General features: G+C 36.8%; 1 protein-coding gene across 2 annotated transcripts in view; it reads left to right on the forward strand.

The window, feature by feature from the left end:
• Positions 1–8053, forward strand: part of gstcd (glutathione S-transferase, C-terminal domain containing) — a 92772-nt gene extending 84719 nt beyond the window's left edge. The window contains exon 11 of one of the 2 annotated variants that reach the window (XR_003936539.1): positions 7659–7672. Coding sequence is in view for 1 of the 2 variants with exons in the window: in XM_030146414.1 (XP_030002274.1) it covers positions 7659–7849 (191 nt within the window). In the remaining variant the exon portion in view is untranslated. Of the gene's footprint in view, positions 1–7658 lie in introns of both variants that reach the window. The other variant, XM_030146414.1, reaches the window with a different exon arrangement.
• Positions 8054–23130: the final 15077 nt, after the last annotated feature.

Raw genomic sequence — 23130 nt, forward strand, 5'->3', positions numbered from 1 at the left:
CATTTTTTGTTTCATCCTTTGCTTGCCCAAGAGAGTACTAGTTTATTTCTCAATGTTAATGATTATCTGTTTTAAACATGCATAGAAATACTCTGAAATTCCAAATGGAACAAGAATGTGTTACTTTTGTGAAATTTCTCAAAATTTGTTTATTGTTTTGTTGAAAATCAAGGTCAGTGAAGTTACCATATTCGGTTTCTTACCTGTAAGTGGCAAAAAAATAAATAAAAATCCAAGAAGTATATATAGAAAATACAGGGAAAACTAAAACCAACTTTACTGTTTCTAAATGATGTCAAAAAAAAAAACGATGAGCCAATTGATTTTCATTGTTTTTAAAGACTATATTGGGCGTCCATATTTACATTTTTTGTTTCATCCTTTGCTTGCCCAAGAGAGTACTAGTTTATTTCTCAACGTTAATGATTATCTGTTTTAAACATGCATAGAAATACTCTGAAATTCCAAATGGAACAAGAATGTGTTACTTTTGTGAAATTTCTCAAAATTTGTTTATTGTTTTGTTGAAAATCAAGGTCAGTGAAGTTACCATATTCGGTTTCTTACCTGTAAGTGGCAAAAAAATAAATAAAAATCCAAGAAGTATATATAGAAAATACAGGGAAAACTAAAACCAACTTTACTGTTTCTAAATGATGTCAAAAAAAAAAACGATGAGCCAATTGATTTTCATTGTTTTTAAAGACTATATTGGGCGTCCATATTTACATTTTTTGTTTCATCCTTTGCTTGCCCAAGAGAGTACTAGTTTATTTCTCAACGTTAATGATTATCTGTTTTAAACATGCATAGAAATACTCTGAAATTCCAAATGGAACAAGAATGTGTTACTTTTGTGAAATTTCTCAAAATTTGTTTATTGTTTTGTTGAAAGTCAAGGTCAGTGAAGTTACCATATTTGGTTCCTTACCTGTAAGTGGCAAAAAAATAAATAAAAATCCAAGAAGTATATATAGAAAATACAGGGAAAACTAAAACCAACTTTACTGTTTCTAAATGATGTCTAAAAAAAAAAACGATGAGCCAATTGATTTTCATTGTTTTTAAAGACTATATTGGGCGTCCATATTTACATTTTTTGTTTCATCCTTTGCTTGCCCAAGAGAGTACTAGTTTATTTCTCAACGTTAATGATTATCTGTTTTAAACACGCATAGAAATACTCTGAAATTCAAAATGGAACAAGAATGTGTTACTTTTGTGAAATTTCTCAAAATTTGTTTATTGTTTTGTTGAAAATCAAGGTCAGTGAAGTTACCATATTCGGTTTCTTACCTGTAAGTGGCAAAAAAGAAATCCAAGAAGTATATATAAAAATACAGGGAAAACACATGTAAGGTGAAAAGAACATCACTTTTAGAATATTACAACAAAATAAGTACTGATCCAGACCCCAGTCCACATCCACATTCTCCCTTTGAACATCATTCTTTACATTAGTACCATTACTTCATGGTACCTAACAAAGCAGGTCCACTCACTGTTCATGCAGAGGTGGACCTTACAGACCCTGTAGACCACATTGGACCTGAGATTGTTGACTCACTCTCCTCACTGCAACTATTACTCTCACTGCTTTGTATTGTATGTGGAAATGACCAAAAATAGTCACATAATTCATTGTTATTTTGTATAATAATATAACCAAAAGAGATGCCAATTTTGATTCAAGTCCCCCATTTTTCGCTAGCAGAAGTCTTTCCTTTCCAAAGTCCAGCTCTTTCTGTGGGTGTTTACAGAGATAAAAACTCTGGAAACTAAAATTGGAGCCTCTGACAGCAACTTTCAATAAGCTTATATTTCCTCTGTTAGAGTTGTTGATTGCGGTTGTATATTAATGTCATATATAGGATACATGATAGTGGTGCTAAAGGTAAAGAATCACCAGAGTAATGTAGTCACGATCACTTGTACGAGGTTTCATGGTAATTTATGTGGTAACATGCAGCTGTAGATATGTGCTTGTATGTATTTTGCATCTTTTTCCTTCAATAATAACATTTGGGCACAGTCAGGGGAATATGAACATGTTGGGTGAAATAAAAACTTTAAGATAGACTTATTTTGTCATTTGTAGCTGATACATGACTGTTTGGGAATCCTAAAATCAACTTTACTGTTTTAAATGATGTCTACAAAAAAAAAAAACAAAAAAAAAAAACGGTGAGCCAATTAATTTTCATTGTTTTTAAAGACTATATTTGGCGTCCATATTTACATTTTTTGTTTCATTCTTTACTTACCCAAGAAAGTACTAGTTTATATCTCAACCTTAATGATTATCTGTTTTAAACACGCATAGAAATACTCTGAAATTCAAATTGTAACAAGAATGTGTTACTCTTGTGAAATTTTTCAAAATTTGTTTATTGTTATGTTGAAAATCAAGGTCAGTGAAGTTACTATATTTGGTTCCTTACCTGTAAGTGGCAAAAAAAAAAAAAAATCCAAGAAGTATATATAAAAAATACAGGGAAAACTAAAACCAACTTTACTGTTTTTAAATGATGTCCACAAAAAAAAAGGTGAGCCAATTAATTTTCATTGTTTTTAAAGACTATATTTGGCGTCCATATTTACATTTTTTGTTTCATTCTTTACTTACCCAAGAAAGTACTAGTTTATATCTCAACCTTAACAATTATCTGTTTTAAACACGCATAGAAATACTCTGAAATTCAAAATGGAACAAGAATGTGTTACTTTTGTGAAATTTCTCAAAATTTGTTTATTGTTTTGTTGAAAATCAAGGGCAGTGAAGTTACTGTATTTGGTTCCTTACCTGTAAGTGGCACAAAAAAAAAAAAAAAATCCAAGCAGTTTCAATAAAAAATACAGGAAAAACACATGTAAGGTGAAAAGAACATCACTTTTAGAATATTACAACAAAATAAGTACTGATCCAGACCCCAGTCCACATCCACATTCTCCCTTTGAACATCATTCCTTACATTAGTACCATTACTTCATGGTACCTAACAAAGCAGGTCCACTCACTGTTCATGCAGAGGTGGACCTTACAGACCCTGGAGACCGCATTGGACCTGAGATTGTTGACTCACTGTCCTCACTGCAACTATTGCTGTCACTGTCTTGTAATGCATGTGGAAATGACCATAAATAGTCACTTGCCCAATAAAGGGTTAAGGAAAAATAAGCAGAATCTTTAAAGCTACAGGTGCAAAAATTAGGAGGAAAACATAAAAAAAACAACAACATACCTTCCTTCTGCGGATCGCTCCTCCTGGACCAAATCAAAAGACTAAAAGTAAACACAGATGAACCTGATGGTGTTTGATGCTATTATGGAAAAGTAAAGCCATGTTTCCATCATCAGCATCACATGGTAGATTTTCTATAACATAAAACTCATGTCCTTTTAGACCACATAACAATATGCTGACAGGTAATTATGAAAGTGTTGCCCATTGACAATAAAAAAATATATATTTTGAAGATCAGATATACTGTTCGGGGATCAGAGAATAAATTTTACAAAATATGGTGCCCCTTCTTGGTATTTTATGAGACACCCACAACAATAATCTGTTTTGTTTTTTTTGTTTTTTTTTTAAATAAATAAATAAATTGTAATGTATTAATTATTGTTTTTTTTTTTAATATTTATTTTTATTGATTTTCTTTTCCCTTGCCCTTTTTTCTATTGTCCTTTTTTTAAATGTTCTTCCATACTGCACTTATTAATGCTGTTTATACATGATTGTTGATATTTTTTTTTTTATAATTTTCATTGTGTCTTTTCATAAATTTTTTCAGTGGTTGTTTGTACCTGTTCATGTCTGGGTAGGGTTATGTGTTGTGTCATGGGTTGATGTTGTTTAGAAAATCCAAAATCTCCTTCCTGTACAGTGAATGTCTTATTCATGTTCTGTTATTAATAAAAAGCCCTTTTGAAAGAAAAAAAAAAAAAAAATCAAGCTGTGCTGCATAAAATTGGCAGCGAAACCAACTCAAAACAAATGGCACTAGGCCCAACAAACCCCACCCCTCGCATGTATTGTAGCTTATTTTGGCATTGATCCAGCTGATGTCATCGTGTCTATGCATGTGCTGATGTCAGCGTATCAATTGCCTCTATATATGTGCCAAGTTTGAAGTAAATTGAAACAAAATTGATGTGTTTTAGAGACATTTGAAATTTTTCCCATTATAAGTAAATGGTGGGGTTATAAAAAATTCATAAAAAGTTTAAATCTTTTCCCAAAGTGTAATCAGATCTATTCTGGGTCACTGGCAATCTATAAATCCAAATTTGGTATGACTTCAACCAATACTTTTGCTGTTAGAGTGTTAACAAATAAAGAAACAAACAAACCGAACCAAAAACAATACCCCTTGCCTCCCCTTCGGGGGGCGGGGTAATTAAGTCTATTTTGCTTTTGTATATTGGATTTGTTTTTTGTTAGTTTTTTTGGTCTAAAACGTCTAACAGCATGCCTGCTGTTCCTTTAAATGTCTTGAACAGTGGTATATTGGTCCCTGGAGAGGTGTGTACACTCTCAATTTTTGTTTTTTTTTTTTTTTTTCTTAATTCAGAAAAAAACACCCTGTTTTAGAAACAGTGACATGTCAGACTACTCTGTATAGTTTACCCAAAAAGCCATCCTCAGTATTTGCTCACTATTATAAAATTATCATGACTTGATCAGGAGCAGTTTGTAGGTTTTACTGGTCACACAAGCAGCTGCATGAATGTAAATGTAGTCAACATGAGGCAAACATAGGATAACGTTAGCCTTTCATAACATTAGCCTACTCGCATAGTTTAACTATTGGTGACAACATCTCTCCTTTAAATGTGCAGTCATATGACCAGTATTTTAAAACATTGACTCATTCTGAAACCACCTTAAAACTTACCTCAGAATTATGTATTCCATGAAAGTAGGTTCTCTAAATATGTGCCAGTCACTTGAAACACATTTATTCTTCCTTTCTTGTTTGCATTTCCAACTAGAAAAGCACTCGGAGAGCACAGACCTCCACCAAGGCAGATCAGCGCCCCCCCATCACCACCAAAATTTAATCATTTGTTCCTTGTGCCAGTATGAACATTTTCTGAAAATTTCATCCAAATTCATCCAGAGCTTTTTGTGTTATCTTGCTAACAGACAGACAAACAAACAAAAATCCCCCACCCCCCCCGATCACCACCAAAATGTAATCATTTGTTCCTTGTGCCAGTATCAACATTTCCTGAAAATTTCAGTCAAATCTGTCCATAACTTTTTGAATTATCTTGCACATGGACAGACAGACAGACAGACAGACAAACCCCAATGAAAGCATAACGGCAGAGTTAACTAGAAGCACTCGGAGAGCGCAGACCTCCACCAAGGCTGATCAGTGGCCCCCCCCGTGGGCCCCCCCCGTGGGCCCCCCCACGCCAAGGAGGTTATGTTTTTCCCAGGGTTTGTTTGTTTGTTTGTCTGTCTGTTTGTTTGTCTGTCCGTTAGTGTGCAACATAACTCAAAAAGTTATGGACAGATTTTGATGAAATTTTCTGGTCTGTGCCCCCCCGTGGGCCCCCCCACCCCCGATCACCACCAAATTTAATCATTCCTTCCTTATCCCATTTCCAACAAACCCTGAAAATTTCATCCAAATCTGTCCATAACTTTTTGAGTTATGTTGCACACTAACGGACAGACAAACAAACAAACCCTGGCAAAAACATAACCTCCTTGGCAGAGGTAATAATAATCGCACATCCTTCAACAAGATGTGCAGTGACCTGTCAATCAACTGGGGTGGAACTGGCTCCAGAGGTGGAACTGGCGCTAGTTAGCAATATTTTCCTAGCATGACCCGCCTTACTCTGCCTCTGATTGGCTCATCAGTCCTCAATACCTAAAGTTAACCAATCTAATCAGTGAAGGCACTGAGTACTAACCAATTAGAGGCAGAGTAGGGGTGGGTCATAGCTTCACCATCCGAGGGAAAAAGATGAGTAATTTGGTGTGCATCGGGGGGGATTTAGAAGTGGGTATACACAATGTTGACCGAAACATAAGTAGGTATACGCTATACACCACCGTATACCCTGGACTACACCACTGGTCTTGAAACATTTAAAACCAATGAGCGTCGTGAATATGATCCTTAAATGTCTTAAATGTGGACTTTTGGAAAAAAAACTTGTATTGATTACATTGTTACACAGTGAAAAGCAAAATGAGCTAACAGGGCTGTAGATTGGACTTCAGCATTTTTACAGGCACCAACTGAATTGAAAAATTTCTGGCATCATTTGGTGTCGTTTCATAACAGATTTTAATAACTGAGGAGGAAATCTCATTAGCATTCATGGTAAATTAATGGTATTTAATGAAGTATTATTTCAGGATGTAATTTGTTGAAATAATATGTTAATGTGACTTTTATCAAATATGGGGGAGTGAATCGACAAAATCTCTCTTGAGAACAGAGGCATTTAGTGTTTCACTGAAGCCCTTTCAAATCAATAAATTTGTTGTCTACTTAAATTAGGAGCTTTGGTTATAAACGCCTTAAAACCATCTGGGGAGTTGGAAAAAGATAAAGCCATCATTAAATGCCTGGCTTCACCCTGTATTTTTCTGTATTTGCATAAAGGGCATCGACAAAGACCATTCCCAGCGTAACCCATTCAACACTAACAACCTTTTAAATTGCAGTCATAATGGTCTAAAAAAAAAAAAAAAAGTCTTAAATCTGACTTAGTTAGTTTGTTTTGCTTTATTTTGAGCACATAGAATCATCAAATAACAAAATAACAAAGAATCATACAACATGGTCAAACAAAATTTTTCAACGCTCGAAAAGGAGTGGGAAGAAGTATAACTTACAAATTTCCACCCCCATTTTTACAAACTAATAATTAAATTAATTCCACCTCCTTTGCTTTGTTAACACACTTTTTTTCTATATATTTTTACAATAACACAAACCATTAACATACACTTTTTTAGTCAACTCATACACAATCAGATTTGCATAATTGACCTTTTTTAATGTAAACTATAATGTTTATATGCACTTTAAGTATTTTCTACAAATACAACCATTAATAAATGTTATAATATCTCCTAATAATGATAGTCTATATTAATTAATTAATTACAAATGGGCAACACACAATAATATCATATTTTTTTTGCATTCTTCTATATTATAACTAGATATGCACTTATTCAGATAATGTTCTAGATTTTGTTATTATACTGGATTTGTACATCCTTTTAAATGCTTTTTAATGCTTTTAAATCCTTTTAAGTCCAGGCTGAAAACGGCTCTGTTCAACTGTGCATATAACAACTGAAAGGGTTCTATCTGCACGCTTCTCTTTTACTTTATTGTAATTGATTATTATTATGTTTTATTGATTATGTTTGAATTGAAATTGTGTGTTTTTAACCTGTCTCTTTTCCATTTTTGTAAAGCGCTGTGAATTGCCCTGTGTATGAATTGTGCTATACAAATTAATTTGCCTTGTCTTTTAAATGCGCAAATTGAAGAAGACATTTTAAAGTTTCGGTCCTTCTGTTTGCAACCACAAATACATACTAACAAATCAGTGTGACTGCTGTGTTAGTGTGGTCTTATATTTATTTTTCATGTTTTCTTTTTCACCTCAGGTAAACAGTGTATGGGCCTTGTAGACTTGGATCGATCGTGGGCAGCAGAGGCTCATGGGTACTCGGTGCAAGTGATGACCATGGAGCCTGAGAGCTGTTCACCCAAAAACAACATGCTGATGGGAAGGCCGGCGCAGAAAAGCGAACTGGAAGTCGGCGTTAGACAGGTGGAAGCACCGGGGCATAATTAGACCGGCAAGGACCAGTTTCCTACAGAACATTTGTGGTTTGGGTCGGGGTTTGATAAACTACTTGGCCTCCGTGGTTCATGGCAGTGTCATGAAATTGCCGGGATTTTATTTTTATACGTCTGCCCTCAGCAATTTCTATTCATTTTTTACGAGACATTTTGGAAGAAGTGACCTTGGTAAATAAAATATATTGTTGTTTCTGGATGGTGAAAACCCATCTTGTGTGATCTCTTTCAGGCTGAAGGTAAAAGTAACTGCCACAGTTTTTATTTATATACACGTGGAATTGTTAAGAACGGCTACTGCTTCTCGGATAAATATGCACATGTATTGGGTCTTACTAACTGCTAGGCTATATTTGCATCCACACCTCAACTGTTTGATCAAGCTGTCAGTATAAACGGAAGCAGCAGGACTTAAACACTCACATTGTTAATTCAGCACGGCATACTTCCACGTGCTGTTTTTTTTTTTTTGGTTTTTTTTTGCTAAGTCTGTCTCATTAATGTTAGACATGAACAGAAAAAGAAACCTGGTGCTAATAATTTCATCTGAACTTAACGATGAGATGTGCAATTATCATTACGTACCTCCCCTGTGTCTTTTTTTTTTTTTTTTTTTTTTTTCCAAAGAACTGAGAGGGAAAGTGGGGTGCAGAAAAGGAGAAATTGGTTTTAAACTCCTATTCACGTCAGGTAAAGTACAGCATTTGTCATGGTTCTACACAGAAACTGATTATTCCTCATAAAGAATGAATGCGAATATGCTATGCATCCAGTAATACGTTCAGCTGCAATGAATATTTTATGATGCTGGCGAAAAGGTCAGTGTGCTTGATTAGATGCGCTGTGTTCAGAGCCTGGTAGCTTAAAATCGCACAGTGTGGCTCCATATTTTCATTCCTGTATATTGTAGACAGACTACAGTCCCTTAAGCTTTCATTCTGGAAGAAACTGGTCATCTGTTTCTTTGAAAAATCTGGCTGTCACCTTTGACAGTATGTTGCAACTGCTTGGAAAATCTGGGGAGGTAGTAGGAGAGCTGGTTTTACCATTTCCCCCACCCACCCACTGCTGAAGGAGCAGGCGAAAGAGGTGTAGGCTTTTTCCAGGGCTGAGCTCATCTGAATTCAGTCAGCGGAGTCAATCTATCCTGAGGTGAATGGCCACATACACAGCTCCTTCCAAGGACTGGAATTATTTCGAAAGGAGATGTCTGACCCTCTGTTCATGCTTTTGCCTCTGCACAGGTGCAGAAATGCATGGAGACAAAAAGGAGACGAGTATCTGGTGATAAGTCCGGCATGAGAATATCAAGCTGGAGTAATCAAATGAGCTGGAAGGTGAACTGACAGTGATATATCATTGGAGAGATAAACATAAGACGAAATATATTGAATTGATTTTATTTATTTGTATTTATTCATTCATTCATTATCTGAACCCGCTTTATCCTCACTAAGGTCATGGGGGTCACTGGAGCCTATCCCAGCTACTTATGGGCAAAGGCGGGGTACACCCTGGATATATCACCAGAGAAAAAAAACAATCATTCTCACATTCACACCTATGGGCAATTTAGATTAACTGATTAACCTATCAATGCATGTCATTGGATGGTGGGAGGAAGCTGGAGTACCCAGAAAGAACCCACACAGACACGGGGAGAACATGCAAACTCCGCACAGAAAGGTCCCACCCCCATCGACTGGTATTGGAATCAGTGGTGTAGTTCAGGGTATACAGCGGTATATGGAGTATTTCTTCTTATTTTTCAGTCAGCATTGTGTGTACCCACTTCTAAATCCCCCGATGCGCACCATTCAGTAGTATCTGAGCCAAACTGCCCATGTTTTCCCCTAGGATGGTGAAGCCATGACCCGCCCTACTCTGCCTCTAATTGGCTAGTACTTGGTACCTTCACTGATTGGATTGGTTAACTTTAGGCATGAGGACTGATGAGCCAATCAGAGGCAGAGTAGGGCGGGTCATGCCAAGGAAAATATTGCTAACTTAGAGCCAGAGCCGGGGCTCTGCTTAGACACCTCAGGTCCCAGTGTCACCCCAGTTGATTGAAAAGTCACTGCACGTCTCATTGAAAGATGCGCGATTATTGGAAATGTGAACAAGAAAAGCAGAATAAATGTCTTTCAAATGAGTGACACATATCGAGAGAACCTACTTTCATGGAATACAGAATTCTGAGGTAAGTTTAAGGTGGTTTCCAGTGAGTTTTACTCACTGTTTTAAACTACTGGACAAATGACTGCACATTTAGAGGAGAAGAGATATTGTCATCAATAGTTAAATTGTGTGAGTTGGCTAACGTTATGAAAGGCTAATGTTATCCTATGTTTGCCTCATGTTGAATACATTTACATTCATGCAGCTGCTTGTGTGTAAATGTAGCGGCTGTACATATACGTTGTGAAAGACTTTCCACACAATCTTTTTTTTTCCTTCCTCTTCCGTTTAATCTGGCACACACAAAAATGATACGTCACATGAAAATCATGCAGTCCGTCTTATGAGACAGGAGAAAAGGACAGCAAAACTGCTGCTTTTTTTTATCAAATAACAATGTAAATATAAAGTAAATAAAATACATACCTGGCACACACATAAAGCGATATGTCACATGAAAATCATGCAGTCCGTCTTATGAGGCTAAAAATAAAAAAAATTTTAAAAAAATTAAAAATCACAGTTAGCTAACTCCACAATCATACCACGAACATACATAAAGACCATTGCAATTTAAAAAAAAAACATACTCAACCCACAGAAAACCAATCATGACACTAACACAACGGTACATAACACTCATTCAAATATGACATAAAGAAAATAAAAGAATGTAAAATAAAGACAGGACCAACATGCGTGCACTCACCAGGAGAAAAGGACAGCAAAACTGCTGCTATCTCCTGGGGTGCATGACCCCAGTTTGCAGGGGTGTGGTGTTCATGTCCCCAAAATAAAATTGTAATTAACACAACAAAAGTCTGCGATGGCAAGTGGAATCCTACACTATATACCTGAACTCCGTTACATAAACTGTTAATACCTACAAACTGCTCTTGATCAAGTCATGATAATTTTATAATAGTGAGCAAATACTACTGATGGATTTTTGGGTAAACTAAATAGACTAGTCTGACACATTACTGTTTCTAAAACAGCGTTTTTCTGGACTACTTAAAAAAAAAAAAAAAAAAAAAAGGGCAAAAACTGAGAGTACACCCACTTCTCCAGGGACCACTACACCACTGGTTGGAATCGAACAGAGAGGCACAAGTGCTATCTACTGCACCACTGTGTCGCCCATTTTATTTTTATTTATTTAACCTTCATTTACCCAGGAAATCCCTTGAGATTAAATCTCTTTTTCGAGGGAGACCTGGCCAAGACAGCACACCATTAAAAAATTACAAAAATTCTAAAATAAAACACGTTAAAAACAGACCAAGGACAACAGACATACAACAAAATCCAGCTTAGGAAAAGCAATTGCACTCTTCAGTAACAGTTTATTTTTTTCTTTATTTGTTTATTTATTTATTTATTTTTTATCAGAGCTTTGAATTCTCCCAGGACGACCAAATCATTAACCTGTAAAGTGTTGTGAAGATTGTTCCATGACCATGGAGCTAAATAAGAGAAAGCTGCTCTACCAAGTTCTGTGTAAATCCTGGGTACCTGGTAGAGCGGCCATCTAGTGGAACGAAAGTTATAGCAGCTGTGTGTAAGTGAATAATAGTAGATGACATAAATATGAGGGGAGTTAACCCAGTATGGCTTTGGACATAAAGATATACCAATGCTGCTTTCTCCTTAGGCTTAATGAAGGCCAGGAACCCAGATCATAAAGTCCACAGAGATGGGTATGGGACAGTGAGTTGGATATAAAATGTAGAGCACTGTGATACACAGAGTCTAGGCAGCGAAGTGTAGAGGAGGCAGCATGCATGTAATGTCCCCATAGTCTACAACACTTAAAATGTAGCCTGAATAAGTGTTTTTCGAACTGCTAAATAAAGGCAGGCCCTATTTCAATAATAAAAACCCAGTGGTTTATTCCCTATGCGTTGTGTTTTGTTGTTGGTTGTGCATAAACCCAAGACACAGTGGATCATGTGGAGGCAGTCTCTATTTATTTAGCCGGGATAAGAGGATATAAAACAGTTAGCAGGGATGCTAATTCATGCCCTGTACCCAGATCTACAGGGGTTGGACAAAATAATGGAAACACCTTCACCTCAAGATGATAATGCCCCAATCCATACAGCTAGAATTGTTAAAGAATGCCATGAGGAACATTCTAATGAAGTTGAGCATCTCGTATGGCCGGCACAGTCCCCAGACCTCAACATTATTGAGCGTTTATGGTCAGTTTTAGAGATTCAAGTAAGACGTCGATTTCCACCGCCATCGTCTCTAAAAGAGTTGGAGGGTATTCTAACTGAAGAATGGCTTAAAATTCCTTTGGAAACAATTCACAAGTTGTATGAATCAATACCTCGGAGAATTGAGGCTGTAATTGCCGCAAAAGGCGGACCTACACCATATTAAATTATATTTTGTTGATTTTTTAAGGTGTTTCCATTATTTTGTCCAACCCCTGTATAGTGACGAAAATATCATGACAACAAAACCAACACTTACTGACAATAGAAGAAATAATAAAGTTCAATATCAAAATAAATACGACTTAATAAACATGGATGACATAAATAATAAGAAACATTAGCAAATGAATGTACAAATACAAGGAATGTGACAATATGGACACTGGTATCAATATGCAAAAGGGGAGAGCTATGGGCACACAGGGAATTTATACATGAACCCTACTGGGGGACACATGAAGAAGAGGTGGGTGTGGCTGGAGGACTAAGACCCCAAACAGACTGTACAATAAGGACGACAGCGGGTTTGTATAAACTATGAGTGGAAAACGACAATTTGACCCAATTTTGTGTAATTATATAATGATTTATATTGAAGGGGTTACACCAGCCTAACCTTTAGTTTTTTAGCTTACCGGCCGACATGCCGTAAGCTATTGTTGTCATGCGGCATCTGTCATCATCGTCTGTCATTGTCTGACGTCCGTTACAAAAATTTCAATTGTCTTCTTCTCCAAAACTACAATTCCGATTGACTTCATACTTGGTATACAGCTTCTTTATGATGATGTCAATAAAAGTTAGTGAAATTATTTGGATCTGGATCTGATTCTGGATTTGGTGCCACTTTGAAAAATGTCCCCATTATAAGAGATAGGAAGTGGATCAATGCAATAACTCAGTAAATATAAATGATATCCAGTGTAAATTTCTACAGTCCAGCCCTGATGGGGAGATGACCAAAACATAATGTCCACATGCTGATCAGGATCTTCTTCTGGATCCGGGAACTTACAGAAAATTTAACATGGGCTCTTATGGGGAAAAAAATGTCAATCGTCTTCTTCTCCGAAACTACAGTTCTGATTGACTTCAAACTTGGTATATGTTATGACTCTGGGTCATAATTTGTCTATTTATATGTATATATATGTTTTCTGTGTAGTGTGTGTGTTCTCCCCCGTCCTGTAGGTGTGCTGCGCCCTTTTGTGTCTGTTTGTGTTGCAGGAAGCGGACTGGTGGAGGGTGATTGCCCGGCCCCTTTAAAAATGGCCCTGGAGCTTCCGTTCGTCCTCTCTCTTGCCTCCTGCCAGCTCTCAACCCTGTGGTCTGTGTGTGGAACAGTCAGTCTTCGTGGGTTCCTGTGACAATTCGATCGTTTATAGTTGTAAATAGTTTTTTTGTAAATTGAACCTTTTTCTGGTAGGGGAGGTCGGCTCTTTTGTTTTCCCGTTTTCTCCTGTTTTTTGGTTAGGGAGTTTAGGTAATTTTTCTGTATTTTATTTCTTGAATTTATTTTGGTTAGGTAAGTTAGTTTAAACAAGAAGATATTTTGTTTGTTGTTTTAGCCGCTCCCTCCCCTAACCCTTCTTTAGTTGATATAAAAATAAATATTGTGAATTTTAGTTTGACTGACGTGTGTGCTTGGAAGCTGGGAGGGGACAAAAGTGAGCATATTATGTTCGCCCTGGTGAACCCCTAGGCCGGGGCGTAACAGCTTCTTTATGATGATGTCAACACAAGGTATTGAAATTATTTCGATCTGGTTCTGATTCTGGATTTGGTGCGACTTTTGGAAAAATTTTCCCATTATAACAGATAGGAAGTGGATTGATCCAATAAATCAGTATCAATGATATCAAGTTGGAATTTGAATTTTTTACAGATCTGATTGGAATATGACCAAAACATGGGCTATTTCTGTAATATAATAAATACACATAATTGGATGATAATAAATGGCATCTGGATACATTTCCCAAAGCTTTTCATTTGGCCGGTAAGCTACAGGGCCATTGGTCCTATTTTTCATTAGGTTCTCAATATGCACTCTAAAAGACAGCCTGTCATCCACCCAAATACCCAAGTATTGGAAGGATGATACTCTCTCAATTATTGATGCTGTAATAAAATTACATTAAATATCCTCCTGTGACCCAGCAATGCATTTTTGTCCTCTGTAGGGGACGAGTTTCACAGCTTTATTGAAAAATAAATAAATAAAAAAACGCTGTCAATTCCAAAGGATATCCCATAAAAATTTTTAAAAATGCATCTGAAAAAGCTGCTGTTTCCAATTAAGACAATTATTTCAAGTAAAAAAGCCAAACTTGTACTTACCTGGGTCTCAGGAGGACGTAGGTTAAAAACAAGTCATTTCCTACTAAAATCTGAGCTACATGCATCCTGTGGAGGTGCTTAAAAACTAGTTTAAGGCAGATGAAAACCACAACCTGGGAATAACGGAGCTTTCATTGTTTTATTAACCACAGTTATTTCTTGTAATTAAAATTTAAATCTTAGTGTTTTGGCCAACAGTTTTCCCAATCCTTTAAGCTCAGTGTTTATGGCTGTTTGTCTGTAAAGCTCTCCTTTGTTGCCATGAATTTTCTTTTCTGGCAAACAATGACCTTATTTATGTGTCCTGGGTTACAACCGCAGACAGTGATAAACAGATTTCCTCTGTGCTGCCGCTGCCATTCTCTCAGATGTCAAGCTTGTCCTTTTACACGTACTATTTACTCAGCCTGAACTCTAAATAAATGTCATTTCACTTTACTTGTTTTTTTCCCCCTAATTTAAAACACTGGGTGTAATTATACGAGTCCAGAATAACACAAATTAATCTGCACATATGTTGCCTTCGGTTGCCTGCTGCTGTTATATTGCACACTATAATAATGTTGTAATTCTCTCATTGTACTTGTCACACTCTTCACCTTCGTATAACTCCAGTTTAGGATTTCTTCTATTTTTGTGCAGATTTTCTTCCTGGCACACTGCTCAAAATGCAGCATAACGAATTCATGTCCCCACGGGGTTCATTAAAGGGTGAGTTCACCTAAAAATACTTTTTTTTTTTTTTTTTTTTGCTAAAACTTCCCTCCTTACTGTTGATAAACAAAATCCCTCTCAACTCTATTGTACTGATAAGGCTGCAGACAAAATTACACTCAAGTTGTGACCAAATATTGCAGAAAACACATTTTAATTATTTGTTTTTTATCAATCTGTATTTTTCCACAACATATCAATACTGTAATAATTAACCCTTTCATGTTTAAATTATGAGAACCTTCATCGAGTAATCAAGATTTTTTTACTGAGTGATTTTATTCCTCCTTAGGCATTAACAAACAATCCAATTGAATTTTTTTTTTTTTTTTTGGTTGTTTTTTTATGAAGCTATGTTTCATGGAATTGCAAAAATGTCCACTAAGCTGGACACCATGCGTTTAATTTTTGAAACAAAGAAACATGTATTTACTAATATACAGTGTGAAAACTCTGAAATAAAAACATTTTAATGCTGCTAATCTGATGTTTTCTCACATTTTAACAAACTCTAATACTGGTCATTACTCACTTCATGGACATAATATGCAAAAAAAACAAAAACATAACTTTTTGTTGTTAAATACAGTCTAACCCTTTCATGCATGAATTATGAGAACCTTAGTCAAGATTGTTTTCCTGAGTGTCTTCATTCCTCTTTAGGCATGTAAAAACAATGCAATTGCTTTTTTTTTTTTAATGAAACTATTTTTCATGGAGTTACAAGAATGTCCAATATACATACATTTAACATTTGAAGTAAAGAAATGTGTATTTAACATCAGAAAATGATGTACTGTGGGAAAACTATTCAATAAAACACTTTTAATCCTCCTAATCTGATGTTTTCTCACATTTTTACATATTCTAATTCTAGTTGTTACTCACTTTATGAAGATATGCAAAAAAAAAAAACCCAAAAAAAACAAAAGAATCAAAACTGTTCTAAGAACAATTAGTAAACTGATTTGCACTAAAGCATGTTGAAGCAGAATAAGTTTAACAAAAACAGTGAAGTTACACTAATGGTATAGTTTGCAATTGAAATACAGCCAATGATACATGGCGTCCAATTTAGTGGACGTGTTTAATTGTAAATTTCTTCCAATATAATATAAATATCTGGAATTTTTAACACTGCTATTAATCCTTAGATGTTACTTGATGCTAGCATATTTTTTCTACCTTCAGGGGTGTCCTGATATAGAAAGATTTACCAAATATTCCTGGGATGTTCAGCATTTCTGACTTCCTGTCAGCCATCTTGGTTATGAGTAAAAAAACAAATGCACTTCCCATGACTGTCCAATAGGTGACAGTGTATGGGATCATGTACAAGCGTCCCACTGTGTTGGCAACTTAAACATCAAACCCCATAAATATACAGGAGAACAGCTTTGGAATAGCTGTCCACTCTACTGACCACTATGCACGAAAGGGCTAATAACAATAACAAGCAATTGATTTACACTCAAACATGTTAGAACAGCAAAGTTACAGTAATGTTATCAATTGCAGTGTTTGTGATGATCCATAAGCATCCAATATGTTGGCTGATATGAAACTAAAAGAACAAAATTCATGAATATACAAGAAAACAGCTACAGAATAGCTGTTCACCAGTGGCGATTTCTCATAGACTGCAAGGGAGGCCCGGCTTCCCCTAAAATTACGAAAATTAAATGGTTAAATATGTTCGGTTGTGTTGACATTTTATTGACTACAAATGTGTTAGAACACGTTCATCTCAAAGACGAGTTCGTTCAGAATCAGCTTTATCACAAATCAACGGACGCGATGTTGTTCACTTCTCCATTCCCGTTGAGCTGTTTTCTCATACGATCTCTGCTCAGTGCATTTGTCCGTAGACGTCGGGCGTCTCTGGGCTTCAATGGGACTGAGTGGAACAGTTTTTTTTTCATTGCCTCAAAACTGGACGGTAATTGGATAAACGCCACGATTTTGTCCTGCCCCTGGACGCCGGGCGTCTCTGGGGGTGAATGGAGCTGTGGGCGGAGCTCGGCCGGGCTGGACGCCAGAATCCCATGTGCTGATTGGAGGATCAGTCGAAAGGCTGAATCCTGTTTGATTGACAGTTATTTTTCAGATCTCCTCCTTCACTGACACAGTTCAGTTTAATACCGTCGCACATTCTGCTGTGAAAGAGAGAGAGAAACCGCTACGAAATTACCTGTTCATTTCTTGCACTGTAAATAAAACACACTCATTGTACTTCCTTGTTTCAATTTAACATAATTTCAGCGTTTTCTTGTTTCAGTTACATAATTTAATCATTTCTTGTTCGAGTTTAATATCCTTTTGTAGATAGTTAAATCAATCATACTGTTGGCTAGGTCGGAGTGAACTAGCTATCAAGTCCCTGGAAAAGACGCCTACTTTGTACGATAAGGTCACTGACCATTTTCTTAAAAAGGAATGGAGGGCCAAATGTATGTTTAAATAACTTGACAATTTTTTTTTTTTTTTTGATGTAAGCCAACCATGAGCTTCCCCTGTCTGAAAGACGAGCAGCCGCCACAGCTGTCCACTATAGTGACCACTATGCATGAAAGGGTTAATGTGCATGATTTTTTTTTGGCTTATTTGCATCAGCTCAGCAGAATGGAACACATTTTACAGGCATGAAAATGATTTGATTTATAGTGTAATTATACACAACCGGCATTTCTCCAATCACCTGCTTCTGGAGATGTCAAACCTCCATGGACTCGCATAGATTTATTATGAAATCAGTGACAGGGCGTAACAAGGAGAGAAGTGCCATGTATCAAAGGATGTAAATACCCAGCAGTAATCATATGAAAGACCACCTCATTCATCTCCTGCTCCATGGTGTTTGGTTATACTTATTCTTTTCTTTTTATTCATGTCTTTTCCTTCTGTTGACTCTTCACTGGAGCAACTATTTTATTGACTTACTTGGCTTCTCCAAGCAAGAAGGCGTTCATATCAGAAAATGAGGACAGCATTTAGAATTCTGCCCCTAGACAGGAAAGTGCATTTCACTTTCAGTATGAAGAGCTGCTTATGGCTCAGGCTGACGATTATCGCCCCCAGATCAGAATCAGGAGTCAGACATGCACCTCTCTCCGGAGAATGAGAATAAAAGAGGGGGCAATTTCGAAGAGCGCATGTCAAATTTCCAATAATTCTTCTTTGCAGCTGTGTGATGGGAAGATTGCATCCAAGAAAGAGCAGCTGATTGCGCGTCTAGTTGTAAATGACTGAAAACTTGACAAAAGCGCAAACGCCTGTTGGTGACACTGTGCCATTTCAATATAAACTCTGTTGCCGTTTTTTTAAATTAATCCATAAAGACCCAAACATCCACAGACGAACAAAATCATTCACTGATATAAAATGTTAAATTCCTGTTGATCCAATAATCCTATCAATACGGGTAAATAATTGGTGTAAAATGCAGTTTGTCGTCTTTTCATGGTCATCAGTTATGACCTATTTGGATGTTCAGAGGCTCCGTAGTTACCGTGGAAACACCGTTATCTTCTACAACAGCAGTCACTTTTCCACTAGACTTTTGCGCAAAACTTTAACAATATTTACTAAGTTTTGAAAAAAAAGAAATGCATAATATCGGTTTTTCCATTAAATCACAAATGTGATGACTTGTTTATTTATTATCGTGAGATGAAATGTGAAGTCATTCCATAAACATGGCGACCAACATAAATATTGTGTTGATTTACAGATATATTCATTATTATTATTACCTCCGCCAAGGAGGTTATGTTTTTGCCAGGGTTTGTTTGTTTGTTTGTCTGTCTGTCTGTCTGTTTGTTTGTTTGTCTGTCCGTTAGTGTGCAACATAACTCAAAAAGTTATGGACAGATTTGGATGAAATTTTCAGGGTTTGTTGGAAATGGGATAAGGAAGAAATGATTAAATTTTGGTGGTGATCGGGGGTGGGGGGGCCCACGGGGGGGGGGCACTGATCAGCCTTGGCGGAGGTCTGCGCTCTCCGAGTGTTTCTAGTTTGTTTGTTTGTCTGTCTGTTTGTTTGTCTGTCCGTTAGTGTGCAACATAACTCAAAAAGTTATGGACAGATTTGGATGAAATTTTCAGGGTTTGTTGGAAATGGGATAAGGAAGAAATGATTAAATTTTGGTGGTGATCAGGGGTGGGGGGGGCCCACGGGGGGGGGGCCACTGATCGTTAGTGTGCAACATAATTCAAAAAGTTATGGACAGATTTGGATGAAATTTTCAGGGTTTGTTGGAAATGGGATAAGGAAGAAATTATTAAATTTTGGTGGTGATCGGGGGTTGGGGGGGCCCACGGGGGGGCCCACTGATCAGCCTTGGCGGAGGTCTGCGCTCTCTGAGTGCTTCTAGTTATTATATATTACCCCTCTATCCCGTACTAAATTAAAAAAAAAAAAAATTCGGTTTGGTGGTGTGTCCACACATGCCGCAACACGTTTCTTTTAAAACTCTTCTTCTTCTCTTGTTGTAATGTCTGTTGACCTCCATTTTTGTTTTTTAATTCACCTGACCTTAATTGCGGAAAAAGGTCTTTCCATCGCACTTTTGCATGATATACCAATTGCGCTACGCCCAAAACACCACCTCTGGCCAGCACAATAACTTTTAATCGAAAAACAAAATTGTCGTTTTTCCATGAGGTACATTTTTATGCACAAGTTATTTTCACTCAGTTTGAGGGTCAGTGGAAAAGTGACTAGTGATTCACCAGTAAAACCCATGGAGTTGGATCAGTGACAGTGGGTGGACAAACTGGGTTTATGTTCAGTTAATGATACCTTTACTGAAAAAGTCGCTTTTTTTGTTTTCTCTTTTTCTGATATGATAACCCTCAACTTTAATGAACATCTACATAATCAACACATTAACCCATAAAGACCCAGTGCTGCTTTTGTGGCAATTCCAAAATATTTTTTTCTCTATATTTAACTTTTCTTAAATGATTTATCACCATTTACTCTAATATTATTATCTATGTTTTGCATTTTTTAGTGAAAATCAGGTATTTTCCTGTATTTAATTCACTGATCATGTAGCTGTTCATTGAAGCTCACATTAAAGTTGAGGGTAATTATATCAAAAATACAGAAAACTGAAGAAAATGTGACCTTTTCAGTAAAATATATCATTAACTGAACATAAACTAAGTGTCTCCATCCACTTTCATTCATCCAACTCCATGGGTTTTACTGGTGAATCAATGTTGTAGAACAATGGTTTTCAAACTTTTTACAATGGAGTCCCTCCTGAAATATACTTTTTTTTAGCCAAGTACCCCCAACTTTTGCTTCAGCCTTTTTGATTGAAAAAAATTGGCAAAATTTGTTCCTGTGCCAAAGGTGTCTGTTTATATTTTCAAAAGTTTGTAAACAAACAACGTATATTTAAAGCTATACCGTATGATGTGGCATTTTTACACTTTTCTTTTGTCATCTTAAAATGCTCCTAATAAGCGTGTGTCAAACTAAAATGTAAAAGAAATCCACCAGGTATTGAAACTCAAAAATGTTTAATTCTCATATATTTCTGATAAAAGTCTGACCAATCATTTTATTCGGTCCGAATGAAATAATTGGCTGAGCCTCCTGTCAATCATCCATTACGGTCGTCCAGCATCCAATCTATTATCGCCGTCTCACATCTGATATGTGTCCCTCTGAATCTGACGCTTCACTGGTGCTGCTTCTCCTGTCACTGACCACAGTCTACTGTCTAAGGATGTGTTTGGATAGAACTGACATGCACATGTGGAAGGGAATAAACGGATTTATGAACAGAAACAACAACTAAGGAGAACAAACAGGAGTCTGATGAATAAAGGATGGAGATAAAAGTCCAGGAGTCTGGTGTACTGGACTGAACAGACAGGTCTGCACAAAGCTCAGCTTTTATGACCATTGGACTCATACAGGTACATGTACATGGTGTCGCACAATGTAGGATGATAAATGTGTGGAGTATGAAACCTTAAATGTCCACGGAAAATTCACGGAGGCCGCGCGTTCACAGTGCGCAGGCCTGTCGCTTGGGCACCTCATTTCTGTGGTGCAGTGAAGACCCAGACCCAGCGCTGCACAGACCAGACCCTTAAATTCAGGGTCTACTGATGGAACAGGAGCTTCGGGCCCGCAGCAGGTGGATGATGTATCTGATTACTGAGGGAGGGGTCCACGGACACACCGAAGCAGACCGGACCTCCACCTCTGCTTCCTCTGCGTGCATCAGGTGAGAGGAGGAGAGAGGAGGAGGAGCCTCAGAGCTCAGGCAGAGGGAAGTGGGCGGGGCTTTGGAGGGAGGCGGGTTGTTCATGTTCAAACTTTTACTAAGTGCTGTGAGAAATGCCACATCAGTAGGTATAGCTTTAACTGTAATGTATTAAAAAAATAACACATTTTTTAACATAAATTTTGTGTGCAAAATACAATATAATGTCCTCTTTCATTTATAAGAAAAATAAACAAATTGGTCATTAATTAATAAATGAACCTTTCATCAACAAAAATAATTACTTAGCTACTTAAATAAACTCATTCTGAATAATATAAAATAGAAATGTTCTTAAAATGTTACCAAAGCTTAAACAAGATCATTGATAACAAAACTATTATATAAATGTATTTATTGTGTTTTATATTTAAGCATGCATATATATATATATATATATATATACACAGGGTGAGAAAGCAAAATTTACAATGAACATTTAGTTGTTTTTTCTCCGCAGGCACTATGTCAATTGTTTTGAAACCAAACACATATTGATGTCATAATCATACCTAACACTATTATCCATACCTTTTCAGAAACTTTTGCCCATATGAGTAATCAGGAAAGCAAACGTCAAAGAGTGTGTGATTTGCTGAATGCACTCGTCACACCAAAGGAGATTTCAAAAATAGTTGGAGTGTCCATAAAGACTGTTTATAATGTAAAGAAGAGAATGACTATGAGCAAAACTATTATAAGAAAGTCTGGAAGATACTATTAAAGAAGAATGGGAGAAGTTGTCACCCGAATATTTGAGGAACATTTGTCCAAGTTTCAGGAAGTGTGTGAAGGCAGTTATTGAGAAAGAAGGAGGACACATAGAATATTATATGTATATATTATGTAAATTTTCTTGTGGCAAATAAATTCTCATGACTTTCAATAAACTAATTGGTCATACACTGTCTTTCAATCCCTGCCTCAAAATATTGTAAATTTTGCTTCCCCACCCTGTATATATATATATATATATATATATATATATATATATATATATATATATATATATATATATATATATATATATCAGCCGCTAAAGTGCAAAGCATTAATTTTTTTTCTCCGCCCTTCCATTATTTTCTTTGCCCTCCAGTTGCCCCCCCCCCCACACACACACACACACACACACACACACACACACACACACACACTTTTAAAATCCTGGTGCCGCCACTGCAGTTAATATCTTAGTGGATTTTTTGCATTTCACAAATTCATCCTAAGGGCCGGACTGGACCCTTGGGAGGGCCGGATTTGGCCCCCGGGCCGCATGTTTGACACCTGTGGTTTAAAGACTCCTCAAACTGTCACTGAGGACTCTTTTACTGTTGTTGGAGAAATGCTTTCCAAATGAGGCACCATGCGCTGGCTATAACTGCATCTGCCTGGGTGGGCGATGCACCTGCGTGTCTCAGCAGGCTTTGAAATTAATATAGGTATTTCCAAAACAGGCATCTGGAGCCGCTTCCTCGTGGCTTTTACAGGGAATGACGTTATATTTAAGGTCGCAGCCACGTTACCTGTGCCGG

Source organism: Sphaeramia orbicularis, chromosome 1, assembly GCF_902148855.1.
Source record: "Sphaeramia orbicularis chromosome 1, fSphaOr1.1, whole genome shotgun sequence".
In the NCBI taxonomy this organism is placed as follows: Eukaryota; Metazoa; Chordata; class Actinopteri; order Kurtiformes; family Apogonidae; genus Sphaeramia; species Sphaeramia orbicularis.